The sequence below is a fragment of the Jaculus jaculus genome, chromosome X (genome assembly GCF_020740685.1).
Source record: "Jaculus jaculus isolate mJacJac1 chromosome X, mJacJac1.mat.Y.cur, whole genome shotgun sequence".
In the NCBI taxonomy this organism is placed as follows: Eukaryota; Metazoa; Chordata; class Mammalia; order Rodentia; family Dipodidae; genus Jaculus; species Jaculus jaculus.
In genome coordinates this window covers 96,502,426-96,521,934 of record NC_059125.1, presented here as the reverse complement: position 1 = coordinate 96,521,934, position 19,509 = coordinate 96,502,426, and the positions used below count along the sequence as shown (strand labels likewise).

Here is a 19,509-nt window from a genome sequence, read left to right as displayed (position 1 = left end):
ATTGAATGCTCTGGCTTATTAAAATGCCAATTATTTATAAATTATAAGGCCTGATGGGAGGAAGCTAAAAGAGTGTTATTGTATGGCAAATTTCTTCTACAATGAAAGGTGTATGCAACTATTTTCAGGTTTATCAAAAGGAGCTGGGTCAACTCATGAGAGAAGACATAGGAAAAGTCATCAGACCCTCACCTGAGATTTAGATACCCCATGCCAGCTGTGTACAATAATGCACAGGATCTCATGACCTCTCGGGGGGGGAGAAGATAGAGTATATATAGAGAAAAAGATCTAGGAACAATGAACTCCAATGAGCTCCATGGAGCTCTATGGAGTCTCCATGCTCTGTAAATAAGCCCTCACCCTGAGGCCAAGGAAGGAGCATCCATGGGAGTAATCCAGTATAGTGAGCTCCACTATAGTGTTGCTTTGGGGTCTCATGCTCTGTAAATAAACCCTCAACCCCAGGCTGAAGAAGGAGCATAGTAAGCCCCACTGAACTGCTGTTCTGTGGTTTCATACTCCTAGATAGGGACAATGAACATCTAGAAGAAGCCACAGGGAAGTTATCATTGAGGGTGGAATGAGACTTCTCCAGGGTACAGCTGCTCTGGGGTCCTGATACTCTGTAAGTAAGCTTTCATCCTGAGGCTGAGGGAGGACCATCCAAGGAGTAATTAGAACATAGGAATCTCCATCCAAGTGGTTTCTTTGAGGTTCTACATTCTTATAAGTAACCTCTCCTATATGCTAAGTGACTTTCCAATAAACTCATTGGTTCACCAAACTGGGATTGGTGTAGTACTTTGGTCTGCCATCTGAGCCCTATTTGGAGTTAAGACATGTGTCTGTATCTCTCCAGGGAAAAAGTTTCCCATGACAAGCGATCCCCATAGTCTGCATACAGAGACTGCTACAATGGTGGTCCAAGACTAGGCATCATACCCAGATGGCCACAGAAATTAAAACTGTTATCCACATGATACTCTTTTTTTTTTTAATTTTTATTAACATTTTCCATGATTATAAAATATATCCCATGGTAATTCCCTCCCTCCCCATCCCCACACTTTCCCGTTTGAAATTCCATTCTCAATCATATTACCTCCCCATTACAAACATTGTAATTACATATATACAATATCAACCTATTAAGTATCCTCCTCCCTTCCTTTCTCCACCCTTTATGTCTCCTTTTCAACTTACTGGCCTCTGCCACTAAGTATTTTCATTCTCACGCAGAAGCCCAGTCATCTGTAGCTAGGATCCCCATATGAGAGAGAACATGTGGCGCTTGGCTTTCTGGGCCTGGGTTACCTGACTTAGTATAATACTTTCCAGGTCCATCCATTTTTCTGCAAATTTCATAACTTCATTTTTCTTTACCGCTGAGTAGAACTCCATTGTATAAATGTACCACATCTTCATTATCCACTCATCTGTTGAGGGACATCTAGGCTGGTTCCATTTCCCAGCTATTATAAATTGAGCAGCAATAAACATGGTTGAGCATGTACTTCTAAGGACATGAGATGAGTCCTTTGGATATATGCCTAGGAGCGCTATAGCTGGGTCATATGGTAGATCAATCTCTAGCTGCTTTAGGAACCTCCACACTGTTTTCCACAATGGCTGGACCAGATTGCATTCCCACCAGCAGTGCAGAAGGGTTCCTTTTTTTCCACATCCCCGCCAACATTTATGATCATTTGTTTTCATGATGGTGGCCAATCTGACAGGAGTGAGATGGAATCTCAATGTAGTTTTAATCTGCATTTCCCTGATGACTAGTGACGTAGAACATTTTTTTAGGTGCTTATATGCCATACTCTTTTTACAAGCATAAAAAATATAAAATTAAAAGCACCTCAGCACTGAAGCAGACCAAAAATGAACCCAACATGGCTCAGGGAAATCTTGCGGAAGAGGGGGCGGAAAGAATGTCAGAGTTACATGTTGGGTCATGATTTGCAGAGACATTTATCATACTAATAACTGGGGGCTAACTCCACAATGCACGACCCATTTTCATTAACAAGGAGGGTCTAATGGGAGGGGGTAGATCACAGATGAGCCTAAATAATGGTACCAAAGTGCCTGTATTAACTGAAATGAAAACTAATAAATTAAATTTAAAAAAAAAGAAGGTCATGGACGGTTGGAGAGATTGGTTAGCAGTTAAGGTACTTCCCTTCAAATCCTATGGACCCAGGTTTGACTACCCAGGACCCATGTAAACCAGATGCACAAGATGACACATGCACATAGGCAGCACATGCACACAAGGTGGCACATGCATCTAGAGTTAAGTTTACAGTAGCTAAGGCCTTGGCACTCCAATTCTCCCTCCCTACTCCCCCCTCTCTCTCTTTCTCTCTAATAAATTAAATAAAGGTCATGGAGTATTAAACCACTGCTTTAGAAAGTTGTTGAGGCCAGACAACATATGGTAGGAACAGAATCTCTACAAACAGGCCCTGAGGAGATACTGTGTGAAACTGTAAAGAGGATGCCCAAGTTTCCATGTACACCCCAGGATGGACCAAGGGACATCTGTCAAGTAAAGTTGTAGGCTCAAAGAGGAGCTGACTCATGAGAGAGATTATATGCATTACAGAGATCAGAGTTGGAGGGTTAGGGCTACAGAAGACTTGTGGAGCCCAGATGATTTCATCATAAGTACAAATATCAGACATGGAGTATAGGATTTGGTGTTATCCCTGCTGAATTTCAGTCATGCTTTCACCCAATCTTTTCTTTCTATTCCCCATTCCTTCCTTTTGAAATTAATGTGTTTATATGTTGGGAATACTTAAGTTGTTTGTTTTTGCTTTTTTTTTTTTTTTTTTTTTGAGGTAGTGTTTCACTCTAGCCCAGGCTGACCTGGAACTCATATATATTCTCAGGGTGACCTCAAGCTCACAGTGATCCTTCTACCTCTGCCTCTGAAGTGCTGGGATTAAAGGAATGCATCACATGCCTATTTTTTTTTTGTTGTTGTTTGTTTGTTTTTGTTTTTCGAGGTAGGGTCTCACTCTATCCCAGGCTGACCTGAAATTCACTATGTAGTCTGAGGGTGGCCTCGAACTCATGGTGATCCTCCTACTTCTGCCTCTCGAGTGCTGGGATTAAAGGCATGCACCACCACACCCGGTTTAAAAAAAAGGGGGATCATAGTTAACAGATTGTCTTGAGACTCACAGTTGATTATACACTTTGGAATTTTAAACTGTGTTGAACTCTTAAAAACCATGGGCAATTATGAACTTGTTCTAAATTAATTTTGCATCCTAAAATGTCCATTAGCCTATGGGGGACAAGGGCAGAATGTTGTGGTTTGAATGTAAAATAACCACATAGACTTGTGCATTTGAAAACAGTCCCCAGGTTTTGGCACTGTTTGTGAAGGTTGTGAAACCTCTAAAAAGTGTGGCCTTGATGGAGAAAGTTGTTCATGGGAACTTGCACTTAAGTTTGATAGCCCAGCTCTACTTCCAATTCACTCTGCTTCCAGCCTGCTAACATGATGAGTCATCTTCCTGCACCTGCCACCATGCCTTATCCACCATGAAACTGCCCCTTGAAAGTATAAGCCCAAAGTAAACCCTTCTTTCCCTAAGATCTCTTCTGGTCAGATATTAGGTCATAGCCACAAGAAAATAAGTGATACAAAAACAAATTTGTGAGGGGTCACCAAGATACTTGACAATCTCTGTCACTGTTCTTCTGTATAATTTAGACTTTATAGTGGGAACCATAGCTGCTCAATTACATGACTTATATTCAATGGGTCAAACTGGATCCCAAGACAAGAAGGGTCAAGTGACATCACTCAAATCACCAAATGTGATGTGAGTATACTTACCATAAGGACAACACAGACAAAGAAATGTTCATAATGGTCTGACTCACATAGACCTTTGTCACTGGCTAATTAATTGTATTTTTCCTAGAAGTTAAATATATAGGAAGCCCACTAAGTTTTTGTTTTATGTTTACAAGGAGAAAAATTCCAGAGCTAATAAACAAAAGAATACTTTGAATCATAATAGAGAATCATGACACCTTAACCAACTTCTAGACTTGAGCCAAGTTATGAACCCAGAACCCCTCAAATGAAGGGGAGGCCAAGTTCTACAAAAGAATGACCATTATATAATTCTTAAAATTATATATACACTTTTTTTCTCCAACCCTTCCCCAAACGGACCTCTGGCCTTTTACAAGGGTAACTATGCACTGCGGGAAATAAAATAATCAGACCTTGCAGGATGTATTAAGACACTCGCTTTAAATTGACATTGATTCCAGAAGATCCCAAACCATATTGCAGGCCTTCAGATAAAGTATGAAGGGGAGATGGAGGAGAGGTGATCAATGAAGTTTTAGCCAATGTCTGACATATGAAAGGTCCAGTGGGTCCCCAAACTCATCCATTTGTTATTTTCCCATCCAAGAATAAATAATTGGGACATATATACTAGGTAGATGTTGGCAGAAACCCCACACTGGTTCCCTGACTTGTGGAGTAAGGACCATTATATTTGGAAAGGTCAATGGGAACCATTAGAGTTACAGCTACCAGGGAAGCAGTGAACCAAAACATTGATGGAAAAATTTCAGAGATCAGAGCTACCATCAAGGACTTGAACTATGCAGGGGTAGTTGTCACTACCACATGGCCTGTGCAAAAGATGGATAGATCATGGGGAATGACAATTATCATAATCTCAGTCAAGTAGTAACTCACTCCAATTATAGCTGCTATATCAGGTGTTATTTCTTTGATAGCACATCTCCTGGTAAGTGGTAGGAACCATTTATCTCACCTTATTTTGTTTCTCAATCCCTGTCCATAGAGAACATCAGAAGCAATTTGCTTTCAGATGGTAAGGGCAGCAGTACACCTTTACTTATTTGCTTTAAGGTTATATTAATTCTCCAGACCTGTGTAATAACATAGTTTGTAGGGATGTTGATTACCTGACCCTTCCTCAAAGTATCATACTAGTTTATTTCATTGATGACTTTATGTTGACTGGACCAATTTATGAGGAATTAGCAGCCATTGTAAATTTGTTCACATATCACACAGCATCAGAAGATGGGAAATAAATCCAACAAAAATCCAAGGGACTTCTACCTCAGTGTAGTTTCTAGTTCAGTGGGGTATGCAGAGTTATTCCTTCTAAGGTGAATGGTAAGTTGTTGTACCTGGCCCTTCCTAAGGGAGAAAGCTAAGAAAGAAGCAAAATGCCTAGTGGGCCTATTTGGAATTGGAAGACAGTACATTCCTTGTCTGTTATGTTACTGGGACCTATATACCAAGTAACTTAGAAAGCTTCTAGTTTTAGAGCTGGAGAGGTAGCCTGGTAGTTAAGGCACTTACCTGTAAAGCCTAATGACCCAGGTTTGATTCTCCAGCACCCACATAAAGCCAGATGCACAGAGTGGCACATGTATCTCATTTATTTTCAGTGGATGGAGGTCTTGGCAGGCCCATTCTCTCTGTCTTTATCTCTTCTCTCTATCCCTCTTTGCTTACAAATAAATAAAAATATCAGAAAAAAGAAAGGGGGTTAGTGAGATTTCTTAGTGGTTAAGGCACTTGCCTGTGAAGCCTAAGGACCCAGGATCAATTCCCCAGTACCCATGTAAGCCAGCTGCACGAGGTGGTACATGTGTCTAGAGATTTTATTTGCAGTGGCTAGAGGCCCTGGGATGCCCATTCTCTCACTGTCTTTCTCAAATACATAAGTAAATATTTTTTTAAAAATAAAGAATGTCAGAGTCACATGTTGGGTCATGATTTGCAGAGACATTTAGCATACCAATAAGTGGGGACTAACTCCACAATGCACGACCCATTTACATCAACAAGGATGGTCTAATGGGAGGGGGTAGATCATAGATGAGCCTAAACAATGGTACCAAACTGCCTGTATTTGATGAAAAGAAAACTAATAAATCAAATTTTAAAAAAAGCTGCTAGTTTTGAGGGGTCTCAGAACAAGAGAAAGTTTTTCAACAATTTCAGGCTGCTGTGCAGGCTGCTCTTCTACTTGGGACATATGATCCAATAGACTTAATGGTACTTGAGGTGTCAGTGGTACACAGGAATGCTGTTTGGAGCTTTTTGCAGGCCCCTACAGTTTAATCACATTGGAGTTTTGGAGAACGGTCCTCCCATCTTCTTCCTACTACCATGCTCCCTTTGAGAGACAGCTCTTGGACTGCTATGAGGCCTTAGTAGAAACTGAATGCTTGATGATGGACCACCAAGTAACCTGAGATGCATATCATGTTCTGGGTGTTATTTGACTGACAAAGTCACAAAGATGGATGTGCACAGCAGCAATCCATCATAAAACAGAAGTGGTAGTGTTTCTCCTATAACCAGGGTTTATGTGTCCAGGAAACAAAGGATGGAAATGAGAAAGATATGACTCAATATTACCTGAAGTGATCTGCACATGATTATTTTGCTTTTTGTCCCCTAACCTAATTCTCTGCTGGCTTAGAAGTCTTAGTTCCAGAGAGAGGAGTGCCTCTGCTTAGGAGAAACAAAAGACATTCCATGGAACTGGAAGCAAAGACATCCCCTTGGCCATTTTGTGCTCCTGATATATTTGAGTCAACAGACTAAGAAAGTAGTTACAGTGCTGGCATGTGCTTGAGCAAAACTGCCAGGGTTTTGTTGGAGAGATTGCTCAGTAGTTAAGGCACTTGCTTGCATAGCCTAAGGGCCCAAGATCCATGCCCTAGTGTCTACAGGCCCTGGAATGCCCATAATCTCTCTCTGCTGGGCTCTAAAAACCAAAGAATATATATGTTAACTAGGGTTAAATTAACTACTCACCCACAAGGTAGGCAAGGAACAGTATGTTCGGATTTCAGGAGATCCTTTAGAGTACCTCTTGGTGTGGTTAAAGTCAAGGTAAAACTACATCACCAAGACAGAGTGATAAATGCCCCCAGACACTTCAGGAATGAAGGTGTGGGCCATAGCTCCAGATAGTGAACTACAACCAAGAAAACGAAGGAAATACTGAGTGGGTGGTAAAAGGTAGTCAATCATGTTTGATTCTCCAGGTACCACATAAGCCAGACACACAAAGTGATGTAAGCACACAAGGTTGCACATGCGCACAAAATGACACATTCATCAGGAGTTCTATTATAGTGGCTGGAGGTCTTGGCAAACCAATTCTCTCTCTCTTTCTCTCACACACACACACGTGCACGCACGCATGCATGTATGCACTCTCATGCTCATTCCCTCTCATAAAAATAAGACAGTCTGTTGGGCTTACCTCAAAAAAGAAAAAAGAAATATCCAATAGAAAGAATGTACTTCAACCTAAAAACTTACATATGACAAACATATAGATAAATTTATACTGAAAGGGAAAATGTTCTTAAAGCATTTCCATTAAAATTTGGAATGAGACAAGGATGCCTATGATCTATTATTCAATGTAGTGTGTAGCATCATAGTTACAGCAGCATTATAAGAGAAGTAAACAAAATATAATTTAGAAACAAAGAAAGTCAACATATCCCTATCTGTATATGATATGGTCATATACATATGAGACTCTAAAGACTGAAGCAGAAAATTCTTAAAGCTGATATAAACACTTTCAGTAAAAGTAACAAGATATAAAATCCACACACAAAAGTCAGTGACTTTTCTATACAATAATAAATATGCTGAAAAAGAAATCATGAATTCTGGGCTAGAGAAATGGCCTAGTGGTTAAGACACTTGCCTGTGAAGCCTAAGGACTCATGTTCAACACTCCAGGTCCAACATGGGCCAGACACACAGTGATACAAGAGCACAAGGTCACTCATGCACACAAGGAGGTGCATACATCTAGAATTTGATTGCAGTGGTTGGGGGCCCTGGCATGCCAATTCTCATTTTCTCTCTCCCCCCTCCCCATAAAGAGGTAGTCTGTTGGGCTTGCCTCAAAATAATCATGAATTCTACCCCATTATTAGTATTAGCTTAAATGTACTTAGGAACAAACCTAACCAAGGAAGTGCATGACCTCTACAACGTAAAATTAAAACATTGAAGAAAGAAACTGACAAGGTATGGGTAGATTGAAAAACCTACCATGCACTTGCACTGGCAGAATTAATATGACAAACATGGTTACTCTTTATTGTCAACCTGACAGGATTAAGCATAATCACAGAAAACACACTTCTGGTGTGTCTATAAGAGTAATTCCAGAAATGTTTAAGAGGGAAAACTCAGCATGAATGTGGGCAGCATTATCCTATGGGCTAGGGTGCTGTGTTGACTAAAAAGAAATATCAGAATTTGTCTATCTCTGTTGCCTGGCTGTGGATAAAATGACCAGCTGTCTCACACTCTTGCTGCCATGCATTCTCTAACATGATGACTTGGATCCCTTCAAAAATAGAATTTGTTTCTTTTCAGGTATTTGGTCACAGCAACAAGCAAAGTAACTACTAGAGTTACAAAAAGTGATTCAATGCCATTCCGATCAAAATTTTAATGATATTCTTCAGAGAAATATAAAAAATGATCAAAACATTCATATGATGCTCAGAGTAACAAAACATAATGGTACTGGCACAAAAATAGACACATACATGGGGAGTGGAATAGAAGGAGGGGCCTAGAGTTAAACTTGCACAGCCACAGCCACTTAATTTTTGACAAAAATTTAAAAACATACACCTCAGAAAAGATAGCCTTTTTAACAAAGGATCATGGGAAAACTAGATTCACAATATAAGAATGAAACTACACCCTATCTCTCCTCTTGTCCAAAACATCAAGTCAAACTGGCTCAAAGCCAATAATGTAAGACCTAAAAATCTAAAATTGTTAAGAGAAAGCATAGGGAAAGTACCTCAAGATGTAAGCATAGACATGAACTATATGTAAAGGATTCTAATACCACAGGAAATAACTCTAGCAATAGATAAAGGGAATTATATGTAGTTAAAATTCATCTGCATAGCAAAGCAAAGTATGAGCAAAGTGAAAAGGCAGCCCACAGAATGGGAGAAAGTTTTAGCAGCTATACATAGACAGAAGGGTAATATTTAGAACATATATGCCACGGACTTATATGCTTTGGGAGAAGGTAGTGGTTTGGGCTTCCTTACATAATGAATTTGAAGTACTATGGATTTTTAAATAGAGGATAATTTGCTCTTCATAAAATAATCTAGAATATATGAATGACTGAAAAAATTAAACACAAAAAGACACCCACATCCAATAGCCAGGTTTGATGATGTATGTTGTAAGTCCCAGCATTTGAAAGGCTGAGGTAGAAATACTGCTGCAAATTTATGGCCAGCCTGGGCTGTAGAGTGAGTTCTAGATTATCCCAGGCTAGAATGAACTTTTGTTTCAACAACAACAGAAAGAAACCCAAAAGAATTTAAAGCCAAAGGGGAGGAGTGCTTTGGAATACCATTTTCTGGGCATAAAGTGGCTGTGACATTCATGATCCCACAGTGGCTGACACTACCTATGCAAGACCTGCGTAATACGAGGGCAAAAACTGATGCCATTAAAATAAGAGAGGGACTAGTTGGATAAAAAGGGGTTTAGTGGAGGAGGATAGGAGAAAGAGGACAATGAAGGGTGCTGGGGGGGTATTGTGATCAGGGAACATTCTGTATATGTATAGAGGTTGTTAATAAAATGTTAAAAAAAAAAACCCTAAATCTTTTCAGCCAAAACATGGACTAAGCAAGGTGTGGTGGCTCAGGTCTATAATGCCAGTATTTGGTGGGCTAAGGTAGGAGGATTATAGTGAGTTTTAAGCCAGTCTAGGCTACAGAATGAGTTCCAGGTCAGCCTGGGTTAGAGGATATGATGGAGAATGGAATTTCAAAGGGGAAAGTGGGAGGGGAGGGAGGGTATTACCATGGGATTTTTTTTATAATCATGGAAAATGTTAATAAAAATTGAGAAAAAATAAAATATTTTTAAAAAAGAAAAAAAAAGGACTAATAAACTCAATTGACATTTCTCAAAAAAGAAGACATATAAATAAGAAATCAATATTTTTAAAAGTGTTTACCATCTTTAGCCATCAGGGAAATGCAAATTAAAACTACCTTGAAATTCCATTTCATCGTAATCAGAATGACTACTATCAAGTAAACAAATGACAAGTGCTGGCCAGGATGTGGGGAAAGAGCCTTATTCACTGCTTGTGGGAATGTAAACTTCTAAAGCCCCTATGGAATCAGTATGAAGGTTCCCCACGAAACAGAAAGTAGAACTACATATCTGTAATAAATTAATTTGGCATAGATAAATGCAGGTCTGAGTCCCTTGGGACCATGCACTGACATTCCCAGATTCTTCTGTCTCTTGACAATGAATTGTATAGACACACATGGATAATTACTGAAAAGCAGGTAGTTTATTGAAGGGAGAGACAAACAAACTTGGAATTTCACCAGAGCCAGACTGAAGTCTTGTTCCAAGAAAGGAAAAGGTGGGGTACCCAATCACCTTTTATGGCTCATTTATATATTATGCATACTTTCTACACATACTCACTTGTGTTACACATAACCAGCAGCTGAGATTTAGTTTTTCTGTTCCCATCATCTTCTTTTGTATGTTAAATCTCTGGAATCTCCTCCCCAACCCCATTCTCTACATTTCTACCTAAATACAACCCAGCTATACCATTCCTGGATTACCCAAGACTTTCTACACTCTACTAAAGATATCTTCTTTATATTAAGATCACAAGTGATGAAGTTGTAAAGCTTCCAGATTAATTAATGCATTCATGTGCTAGGAGGGTGGTACACAGTATCTCCATGAGAATAGTTACTTCTACACTTTGGAATCTTTCTAGACTTTGCCCTATATACTACCTCATCATTTTATTTATAGCCTTTCTAATGTACTTTTAAAATATCTATTTACTTACTTATTTGACAGAGAAAGAGGGGGAGACAGAGAGAGAGAGACAGACAGACAGGCAGGGAATGAATGGGCGCACCAGGGCCTCCAGGCACTGCAAATGAACTCCAGACGCATGAGCCCCCTTGTGCATCTGGCTAACATGGGTCCTGAGTAATCGAACCAAGGTCCTTTGGCTTTGCAGGCAAATGTCTTAACTGCTAAGCCATCCCTCCAGCCCTTCTAATGTGTTTTTATAATAAAATATTATTATTAAAATGTTACCCTGACTTGTGTAAGCATTTGTAACAAATTATTCAATGTGAACACATTGTGCAAAATTCTGATTTTAGTAGCTATGTCAGACAGAAGTGTGAAGAGCTTCACTATTTCTTACTGTCACCTGAAGTTGGAGGCAATCTTGTAAAATTAAGCCCATAACCACTGAAGTCTGTGATAACTGTGGGTAATGCCACATTTAAATTAAATTGTAAAGTACCCAATAGATGTCCAGAGAACTAGTGAACTACTTGGTATAAAAAAATACATAAATTTGTTGGTATAAATGTTGTAAGCAGAAGAAAGATTTTCATTTATTTGGTATCTAGTGGATGCAACGGAGAGGAATGTTCAGAAACAGGAAAAAATATATATCAAATGGGTGCTACCTAGGATGGAAACAAAGGAATAACACATCCTGAGAAATGGACAAAAAACAAAACAGGGAACTGAGTATGTTGGGGGGAGGTCTGTGAATGTACCCATGCAGTTGTTCTTATAGATGTGTTCAGAAAGATCATTCTCAGATGCAAGACAGCAGACCAAAGGAGCCTTCAAAAGGCCAGAAATGTGTGATCCTAAATGGAAGGGAGCTGCTGCATGGAGCTGAGATACAGGAAGCTCTTGGGGGTTGAAAAGGCTGGAGAATACTAATGAGAAATTCTATATGAGTTTATGCCTCCTATTTTCTTCCATTGTTTCATTTATCTGGCACCCTGAAGAAAAAAGCCTTCTCTTTTCCCCTCCCCAAATTTTTAGCTGATCTGCACATCTCCGTTGACTTACACATTTCCACTGCTAAGTCAGACAGACAGACAGACAGGAGGGAGAGAGAACCCTCATGGTAGGAGGAAGAAAAGTAGCATATCCTAATGTTACCATCCTGACTACTGTCCTTCCAAATGTAGCTCCACAGGAATTTACAAGTTCTCACTACAACTTCTGTTCGGTGCTAATGAAGCAAACTCCACCTATAAGCTCACCTCCCTCATTCACCTACAAAAACAGTCACAGTACTAGATAGGAACCTAGAGATGAGGTGAAAAGGTGTTCAGAAAATAGGAAGGAGTAGAAGGACCCGCATTTCAAGCAATGACATTCAGCCTCTGCCACCTCCTCCCAGTGATGCCATTTCCCAGCACCCACCTCTTTCAATAGCAACTGCTGCTTCTCTGCAGGAATGCTTCCTACAGGATGACTCCCAGCTTCTTGAGCTCCTGGACAAAAGAAAGACCTGGCTAAGTTGTTCACTATTGGCTGAGTAACTGTTTCCTCTACCAATCAGTGCTGTAATTCTGGCCACCTGAGTCAGTTTTCAAGCTAAGTCAACATGAAGAGATATCAGCTCACCAATATCGACTTTTAACTCCCCACCCCTTGTCCTACCTATCCCAATGGCAGGTGTATGCTCATCTTGTCTCTTCTCTTTGCCTCCCTAAGCAAGAGCCTAGTCACATAACCTACCATCAACACCACATGACTAGAAGTGTACCCACAGCAGCCCTGCAGCTTGGACGGCAGAACCTTTTGACTCTGGGGTTGAAGTGCTTGACAGAAGAAACTAATGTTCTGACTCCAGTGAAGACAAAAGCTGGATGGCCAAATTAGGAACCAAATCTTCCAGCCTAAGGCCTGGATCTTGCTCTTTAAACACAATCAACTGGAAAGGAAAGTTCCATGAGGATTTAGGAGAGGAACTGAGTTTTAATAATTTATCAAATGCTCAGACATTGGAAAACACATGGATACTGAAAAACATCAATGAAAAATGATCCCAATTCCAGTTTCTACCATGAGGACAGTCCCTGTCGTCAATTGTGTTTTTAAAGGGAGACTAAACTACTTTTTACTACTTCCATTAAACTTTATATATACTAAAATCAAGTGGAAACAAATCATACTGCACTGGTAGGTAAGTTGTATGCACTCACAAAAATTAATGGATATTATTTCAGCCCAGCACTGGGTTTACTTTCTATTGACTGAGCTATTCTTTTCAACCTTGCAGAGGCTGATGTTAAAATTACAGATTATTTACTAGATATATAAAAGCATTGCCCAATGGAATGGATACCATTAAGTATTCAAAGTTACCTTGTAAGACATTTTTAATTTAACTTTGCAATACTATCTTGTCATTTAATTTCCTATGGATATACAATTTGATTTGTTCATATCCTTATCTCACATATATTGAATACACACTTATCTCCTTCAGCTGTTTCTTGATCTCAGCAGTTATTAACTGTGATGGAAAGTTTTTCACCATGGTCATTTTTAATTAACAAGAATATCTTTTTGAAAATACTCAGATAAAACATTCAGATAAAAAAATTCACCATGTTTAAAAAGAAAACATCTGATATTTTTCACAATTTTTAATTCCTCTCAAAACCCATTCCATCTCAGACTTTTGAAATTCTTCTGTCTGAATGTAGAATGTGGGTGTGGTCTGCTTTTTGCTTTGGTAAAATACATGTAACACAAAACTTACCATTTTAACCAATTAAAGTGTACAATTCAGTGATCTAAGTACATTCTCAATGTTGTTGCAACCATCATTGTCTAGTTCCAGAACTTTGTTGTCACCTAAAAAGGAAATTTTATGATTGTTTGAATGTAATAATCATGTGTACAATTGCCATTTTTGTACCATCAACAAAGTAATACAAATAATATATAAAATAGTAATTTTGGTAATTCATTTAAAAGGTTGTTTTCTTAGGTATTACCATGTATAATTTTCTGAATCATTTTATCCATAAAAATTTTTATAATTCACATGAATTTACCAGTCAGCATGTGATCTATAACTAGTCACTAAATGTAACCATATTGATTTTACATGATTACTTTGTATTTTATTTATTTTTAAAAATATTTTTATTTGCAGAGAGAGGAAGAGAGAGAATGGACATACCAGGGACTCTAACTGCTCTAATACAACTCCAGATGTATGCACCATTTGTGCATCTGGCTTTACATAGGTACTGGGCAATCAAACCTGGGTCTTCAGGCTTTTCAGCCAAGCACCTTATCCACTGAGCCATCTCTTTAGCCCTATTTTATTTTTAAATAAATTCTTCAGTGTCGATATCTAAGATGTTAGTGTTTCATATTTTATGCCAAACTATGGAATATATAGAATGACCTTCTTAGGTCATATTGAGTTGCATAGCCATTTTATATACTCATTTTAAGATAGAACCTAACTTTTATTGATGATGTAAAATTCCTCTCTATTTCACTAGATATAAACTACTAATGCCATACAATTATTTTAATGGCTGAGTGATATTTCCTTAACAATTATGAGTATGAACTTAGAGGAAATAGTATACTTGAGTCCACTTAATTGAAGTCTTTTCTGGTCACCCTTTAGGAAGTATTAAAGCAACAACTATTTTGAATTATACACTATAGATCTGGCTTACTAAGCATACCCCCCCCCAACTTACCTAATTCCAATTTTCCAACTGCATCTTCTCACTTATTTCACACAGGCTGAATATATTCATGTTACTTTTACATATTTTTTCCAATTGCATACTTTTCACATCACTATGGTTGGCTTTCAAGAATGGTTACTGTTCGGTGAGTTTAAATGGGCCCCACTTCTCTGATGCACTACTAAATACCAAAAGCCCATAGTAGCCTTCATAATTGCAAGAATGGGGTTTTGTAAGATGCAGTTTGTCCTGATACTAACTGTCCTGATACTAATTACTTATACTTGCAAATACACACAATATTTATGTACCTGATTTTTAAAGTGAAGAAGGGTCATTTATGCCAATTTTAACATAGAACTTTATTGAAAACACAGACTCAAGTAGATAACATGTTTAAACAACAAATAGCAGGGTAGCTTACTCATATGACTCACTTCACTGGAAGCTCAACACTAAAAAATATCACAATCTGGACAGCAAGACAAATATCAGCACATGTGTTTTCAGTTCTAATATTCATTTGGCATCCACAAATGATTCAGCTCAAAACAAGAGTTTGACAAGTTAACATCAGCATTAAGAATATAAGTTACAACATAAAACCAGACTGTGAACACCAAAACACTATTCAGGGCTCTTTGGGAACATAAGGCTGATTACTGGTAGGTGGATCATCACATTAACTTTACTGTCCCGCCTCAGGGTCATTTTGATTGTCTATTTGGACTTGGAGTTGTTTTGCTAACTCCTCAAAGTCATGGAATGCAGAAATAAGAGGCTCAAGACTGAAGTCATCATCAATTAAAGACATTGCTCCACTTTTTACAATATTACTGATATTCTGAAACATTTTAATAACAATCTGAATGTTATCATTTGTCTCTTCTATGTTAAAAAGACCCACAAATATCGACAGAGCTTTGGCACTGAATAGTTTTTTTGCCACCATAGGATTTTCAGACAAATTCAGTAGCATTTTCAGAACATGAAACTTTGTTCTTGCATTGCCTGTGGTTAATAAGGATAGAAAGCCGGACACATAATTGGCAATCAATGTGTGATAGTCAGTAGTCATAGTGAGGTGCCTAAGCATCCTTATTCCAGTTAGTTGCTCAAGGGAATTCACACCATGTGCCAGAGTTTCCTCACACACTTGACATATGAATGTCTCAATCATATTTAGATTCGGATAAGGTGGAGCCATGTGAATCATATTTTCCAAAAAACTTGTCCTAACCCGGGAGGATGGATAATTCAGCAAGGTTTCAATAAGTGAGACAACACCAGAATCTCGAATGAAATCTCGAGTAAACTGGGAAGCGCTTCTCATACCCATTGCAATTTTAGATATCTCATGGATAAAAGGATCACGAACTTTGTCCATTAGTAAAAGGAGTTCTTCAAACTCTCCAGACCCAATTTTAAGCTCACACTGTATGCAGCTGCAGGACCAATTCTCAGGTTCTGTACTCTCCCTGGTCTTAAGATGCTCTCTAATTTCCCGAACTGATCGGTAGGAAGGGTCATACTGAAATGGGAACTCAGGTTCAGCCTGATTCGGTTGAAACAAAGATTCCTGTTCTTCCCCTTCTGGGCTAGGTTCTACATTCTTGGGCTTTCCCTCAGTATTTTCAGATGACCCCTCAGGCATTCTAAAGCGGTTGGATGGGAAGCCAACCCCATGGCATGGACCAGGTTTGAATTCAACAGTAACCTCTTCCCAGGTTTGGGGCCTAGATGATGCATTAAGTTCCTCCTCAGGTGAATCTCTGAACCTACAATTGGCCTTGTACACAGGATTGGGATTTACATCAAAGCAGGCCTCATCTCTATCCCAGAACCAGGACCCAAATATGGCCTCTTCTTCAGACTCAGGCCTGGCCTCTTCTCTGGCCACAGCACCCAAACTGGACTTTTCTTCAGTCCAGAACAAGGATCCACCAATGGCTCCTCCCTCAGCCCCTGACTCAGATTCATAGATGGCTGAAGCTCCAGCCTCTAAACTGGCCTCTTTTTCTGCCCAGAACCAGGATCCAATAATGACATCCTCCTCCAACCTGGGCTCTTGTTTGACCTTATCACCACTTTTAACATCTTTCTGGTTCCTGGATTTCAAGATGTTATCAGGCTCTTCCTTGTCTCTGCACCTAAATCTATTATTGGCTTCTTCTCCAGGCAAAAACCAAGACTCTTTATAGAACTCATCTTCAGATTCAGACTCAAAACAGTCCTCTCTCTTTGTCCTTAGCTTGGACCTGACATTTGCCTCTTCTCTGACTCTGGGCCTGAACATGTTATTGGAATTTTCTCCAGCCCAAAAGCAAAATGGGTTCCCAGTCTCATCTTCAGACCCAGACCAAGAATCAATATAGGGCTCTTGTTTGGATTTGGGTCTGGACCTGGGGTTAGTCTGATGTTTAGCCCTGTGCCTAGACCTGGTATTTGCCTCTTCCCTGGGCCATGATCTGACACTTGTTTCCTCTCCAGTCCAGAATGAAGACAGAGTAGAAGTCTCATCTGCTGACCAAAATCCAGACTCATTAGCGGTTTCCTCCCTGCCTCTAGGCCTAGGATAGCACCAAGAACCCATATTAGTTGCCTCTCCTGGTCCAAACCAGGGTTGAATTCCAATCTGACTCTGGGTTCCAGGAAGGGTTTCACTGTTGACATTGGCTACTTCTCTATCCATAGATTGAGTCCCTGACCCAGATTCAGCACTGACCAGTGGCCATGTGACTGCATTAGTTGGGGGTGTCGCTTCAACCTGTGACATTGTCTTAGACCCAAACTCACTGTGGGCCCATGCCTGAGCATCATCCTTAGGCCTTGCTGCATTGATTAGCTTGGTCTCAGTCTTAGGACGTGCACCTCCTATTGCCCTGTTATCAGTTTTGGGCCTTGCTCCAGTCTTTGACTGGCCCTCAGTTTTGGGTCTTGCCCCAGACACTGTCTGGGTTTCAGTTTTGGGCCTTGCCCCAGTAACAGACTTAGGTTCAGTTTTGGGCCTTGCCCCAGGTGTTACTGAGGCCTGGGTCCTAACCTTGGGTCTGACCACCAGAGGCACTTCACTCTCTCTCTCAGCACTACTCAAAGCCTCTTCCCCAGTCTTCTTTTCAGGCTTGGCTTGAGCACCAGTTTCAACCTCTGCCCTAGTCATGGTACCAGTTAGCAAGAAGGCTCAATTAAGAATGTCTATCAAAACCTCAGTCTCAATAACAGATTACGTCACAGAATTGTACTGTCACACCCTGATCTTCCGATGATACAGAGGATATAATAGGGAAAAAGATTAATTCATCAATCCTGGAGTCACCGAAAATCCTATCCAAGCACAGTCTCTGTCAATAATACAGATAAAGTGCAGAAGAGGTAAAACCAAGTTGGGGAAGGATGGACAGGTCCTAGGTAGTGCAGACCTATGGAGGATGGTGGTCAGCAGCAAATCCAGTACCACCAGAGCTGCCACAGGAAGTGGATCTAGGAAGAGAGAACAGATGGGGGATTGAGTCTTATCCAATTACGCTGCCTCAGGAAGAGACACAAAGAGACATGTGCTCAATGTTGGGGGAGCAGCTGGGCTATGAGAAAGACTCTCTGTCACTTTTGCTTGCTGAAAAACAGGTAAGAGGGGTGGGGAAGAGAAAGTGCATGTGCTAGAAATGGAGAGGCAGAGGAAGACCCTGAGCTGACCCACATCACTCCTGGACTCCATTAGTGGATGGTTACTATTACTGACTCCCATACCAACCTTCAGAGATGTGGTGCAATTCCCCTTCGTGTCTGGGGTCCAGTGATGTTACACACTAAAGACGACTGTAGTAGGTCCTAAAGACAAACACTGAGAAGAGAATGGAATAAAGATGTTTGTTAGATAGGCACACACTCTAACCCCTATGAGAAACAAGCATCATTCTTTCTAAGGGTCAAATTTGTCTAAAGTTTCCCATCTCCAGGGTCCTATTTTTTTTTTTTTTGTTTTGTTTTTGGTTTTTCGATGTAGGGTCTCACTCTGGTCCAGACTGACCTGGAATTCACTATGGTGTCTCAGGGTGGCCTCGAACTCACGGCGATCCTCCTACCTCTGCCTCCCAAGTGCTGGGATTAAAGGCGTGCGCCACCGCGCCCGGCTTGGGTCCTATTTTTTGTGCTCTCTCTTCTGGTCACAGTCCAACTTATACCTACCTCATTGTCCTGGCATTTGTGGCAGGAAACAGAAAAGGGATGCTGAGGCAGCAGGGAATTTTAGAGAACAGAAGTCATCCTATGCCCACTTTGATTAAAATTACCTGCTGTTCCTCCTCAGTAGCTATGGCAGGCACTGTCCCTTTTCTCACCAAGGTCCAGAGGTTTGAGCCAATCTCCTCTGTCTTTTCCTTTCTTGCAGAACTGACCAGCCTTCATTAAAGCAGGCCTATGGACAAAGAGAGGAAAATGTAAGACAATCAGGAAATGATGGCAACAGCTGGGCTTGGTGAACAAACCAACACCAAGGATAGGAGCCCCCCATATCATGTATTTTCAACCATTTAGGGTCGTGCATATGGAACATTCTTGTTGTATTGAGGCCTAGTTGCAGGGTTCCAGAGATAAGAACACCTCTTGATGTCATACTCTTCCCATCACTGTCTTTTCCAATTCTGAGGATTCACCACTAGGTGCGCCACATTTCCTTGCCCTGCGCAGCATAAAATGGAGGAAGGGCACCGCATATTCTAGAAAGCTGCTTGTGAAGTGGTCCCTGTTTTTATGACGCAGTCACCAACCCGTAAACCATTTTTTTCAGACCCCCACTTGGGGACGGTGAAGTATCTGGAAGGCTGTGAGAAACAGGATTAGGAGGCACTATTACTCTGC

The 19,509-nt window shown here is 40.2% G+C and overlaps 2 protein-coding genes across 3 annotated transcripts in view; both read right to left on the bottom strand.

The window, feature by feature from the left end:
* Bhlhb9 (basic helix-loop-helix family member b9) overlaps positions 1 to 19,036 on the bottom strand; it is a 59,663-nt gene extending 40,627 nt beyond the window's left edge. For both annotated transcript variants that reach the window (XM_045139986.1, XM_045139987.1), the window contains exons 1-4: positions 18,990 to 19,036; positions 18,404 to 18,493; positions 13,698 to 13,792; positions 12,350 to 12,420 (exon numbers count right to left, since the gene is read on the bottom strand). The gene's annotated coding sequence lies outside the window, so the exon portion shown is untranslated. The remainder of the gene's footprint in view (positions 1 to 12,349; positions 12,421 to 13,697; positions 13,793 to 18,403; positions 18,494 to 18,989) is intronic.
* On the bottom strand, positions 14,996 to 19,040 carry Gprasp2 (G protein-coupled receptor associated sorting protein 2). Its single transcript, XM_004659186.3, has 3 exons — positions 18,990 to 19,040; positions 18,404 to 18,493; positions 14,996 to 18,132 (listed from the first exon to the last, which is right to left on the bottom strand). Exon 3 carries the CDS (start codon positions 17,810 to 17,812, stop codon positions 15,341 to 15,343), a length of 2,472 nt encoding a protein of 823 aa, XP_004659243.1. The 5' UTR covers positions 17,813 to 18,132; positions 18,404 to 18,493; positions 18,990 to 19,040; the 3' UTR covers positions 14,996 to 15,340.
* Between the last annotated feature and the right edge of the window lie 469 nt (positions 19,041 to 19,509).

What these genes read in the sequence shown, in the direction of transcription:
- Gprasp2 (XM_004659186.3), bottom strand. Translation starts at nt 17,812, where the DNA reads ATGACTAGGGCAGAGGTTGAAACTGGTGCTCAAGCCAAGCCTGAAAAG.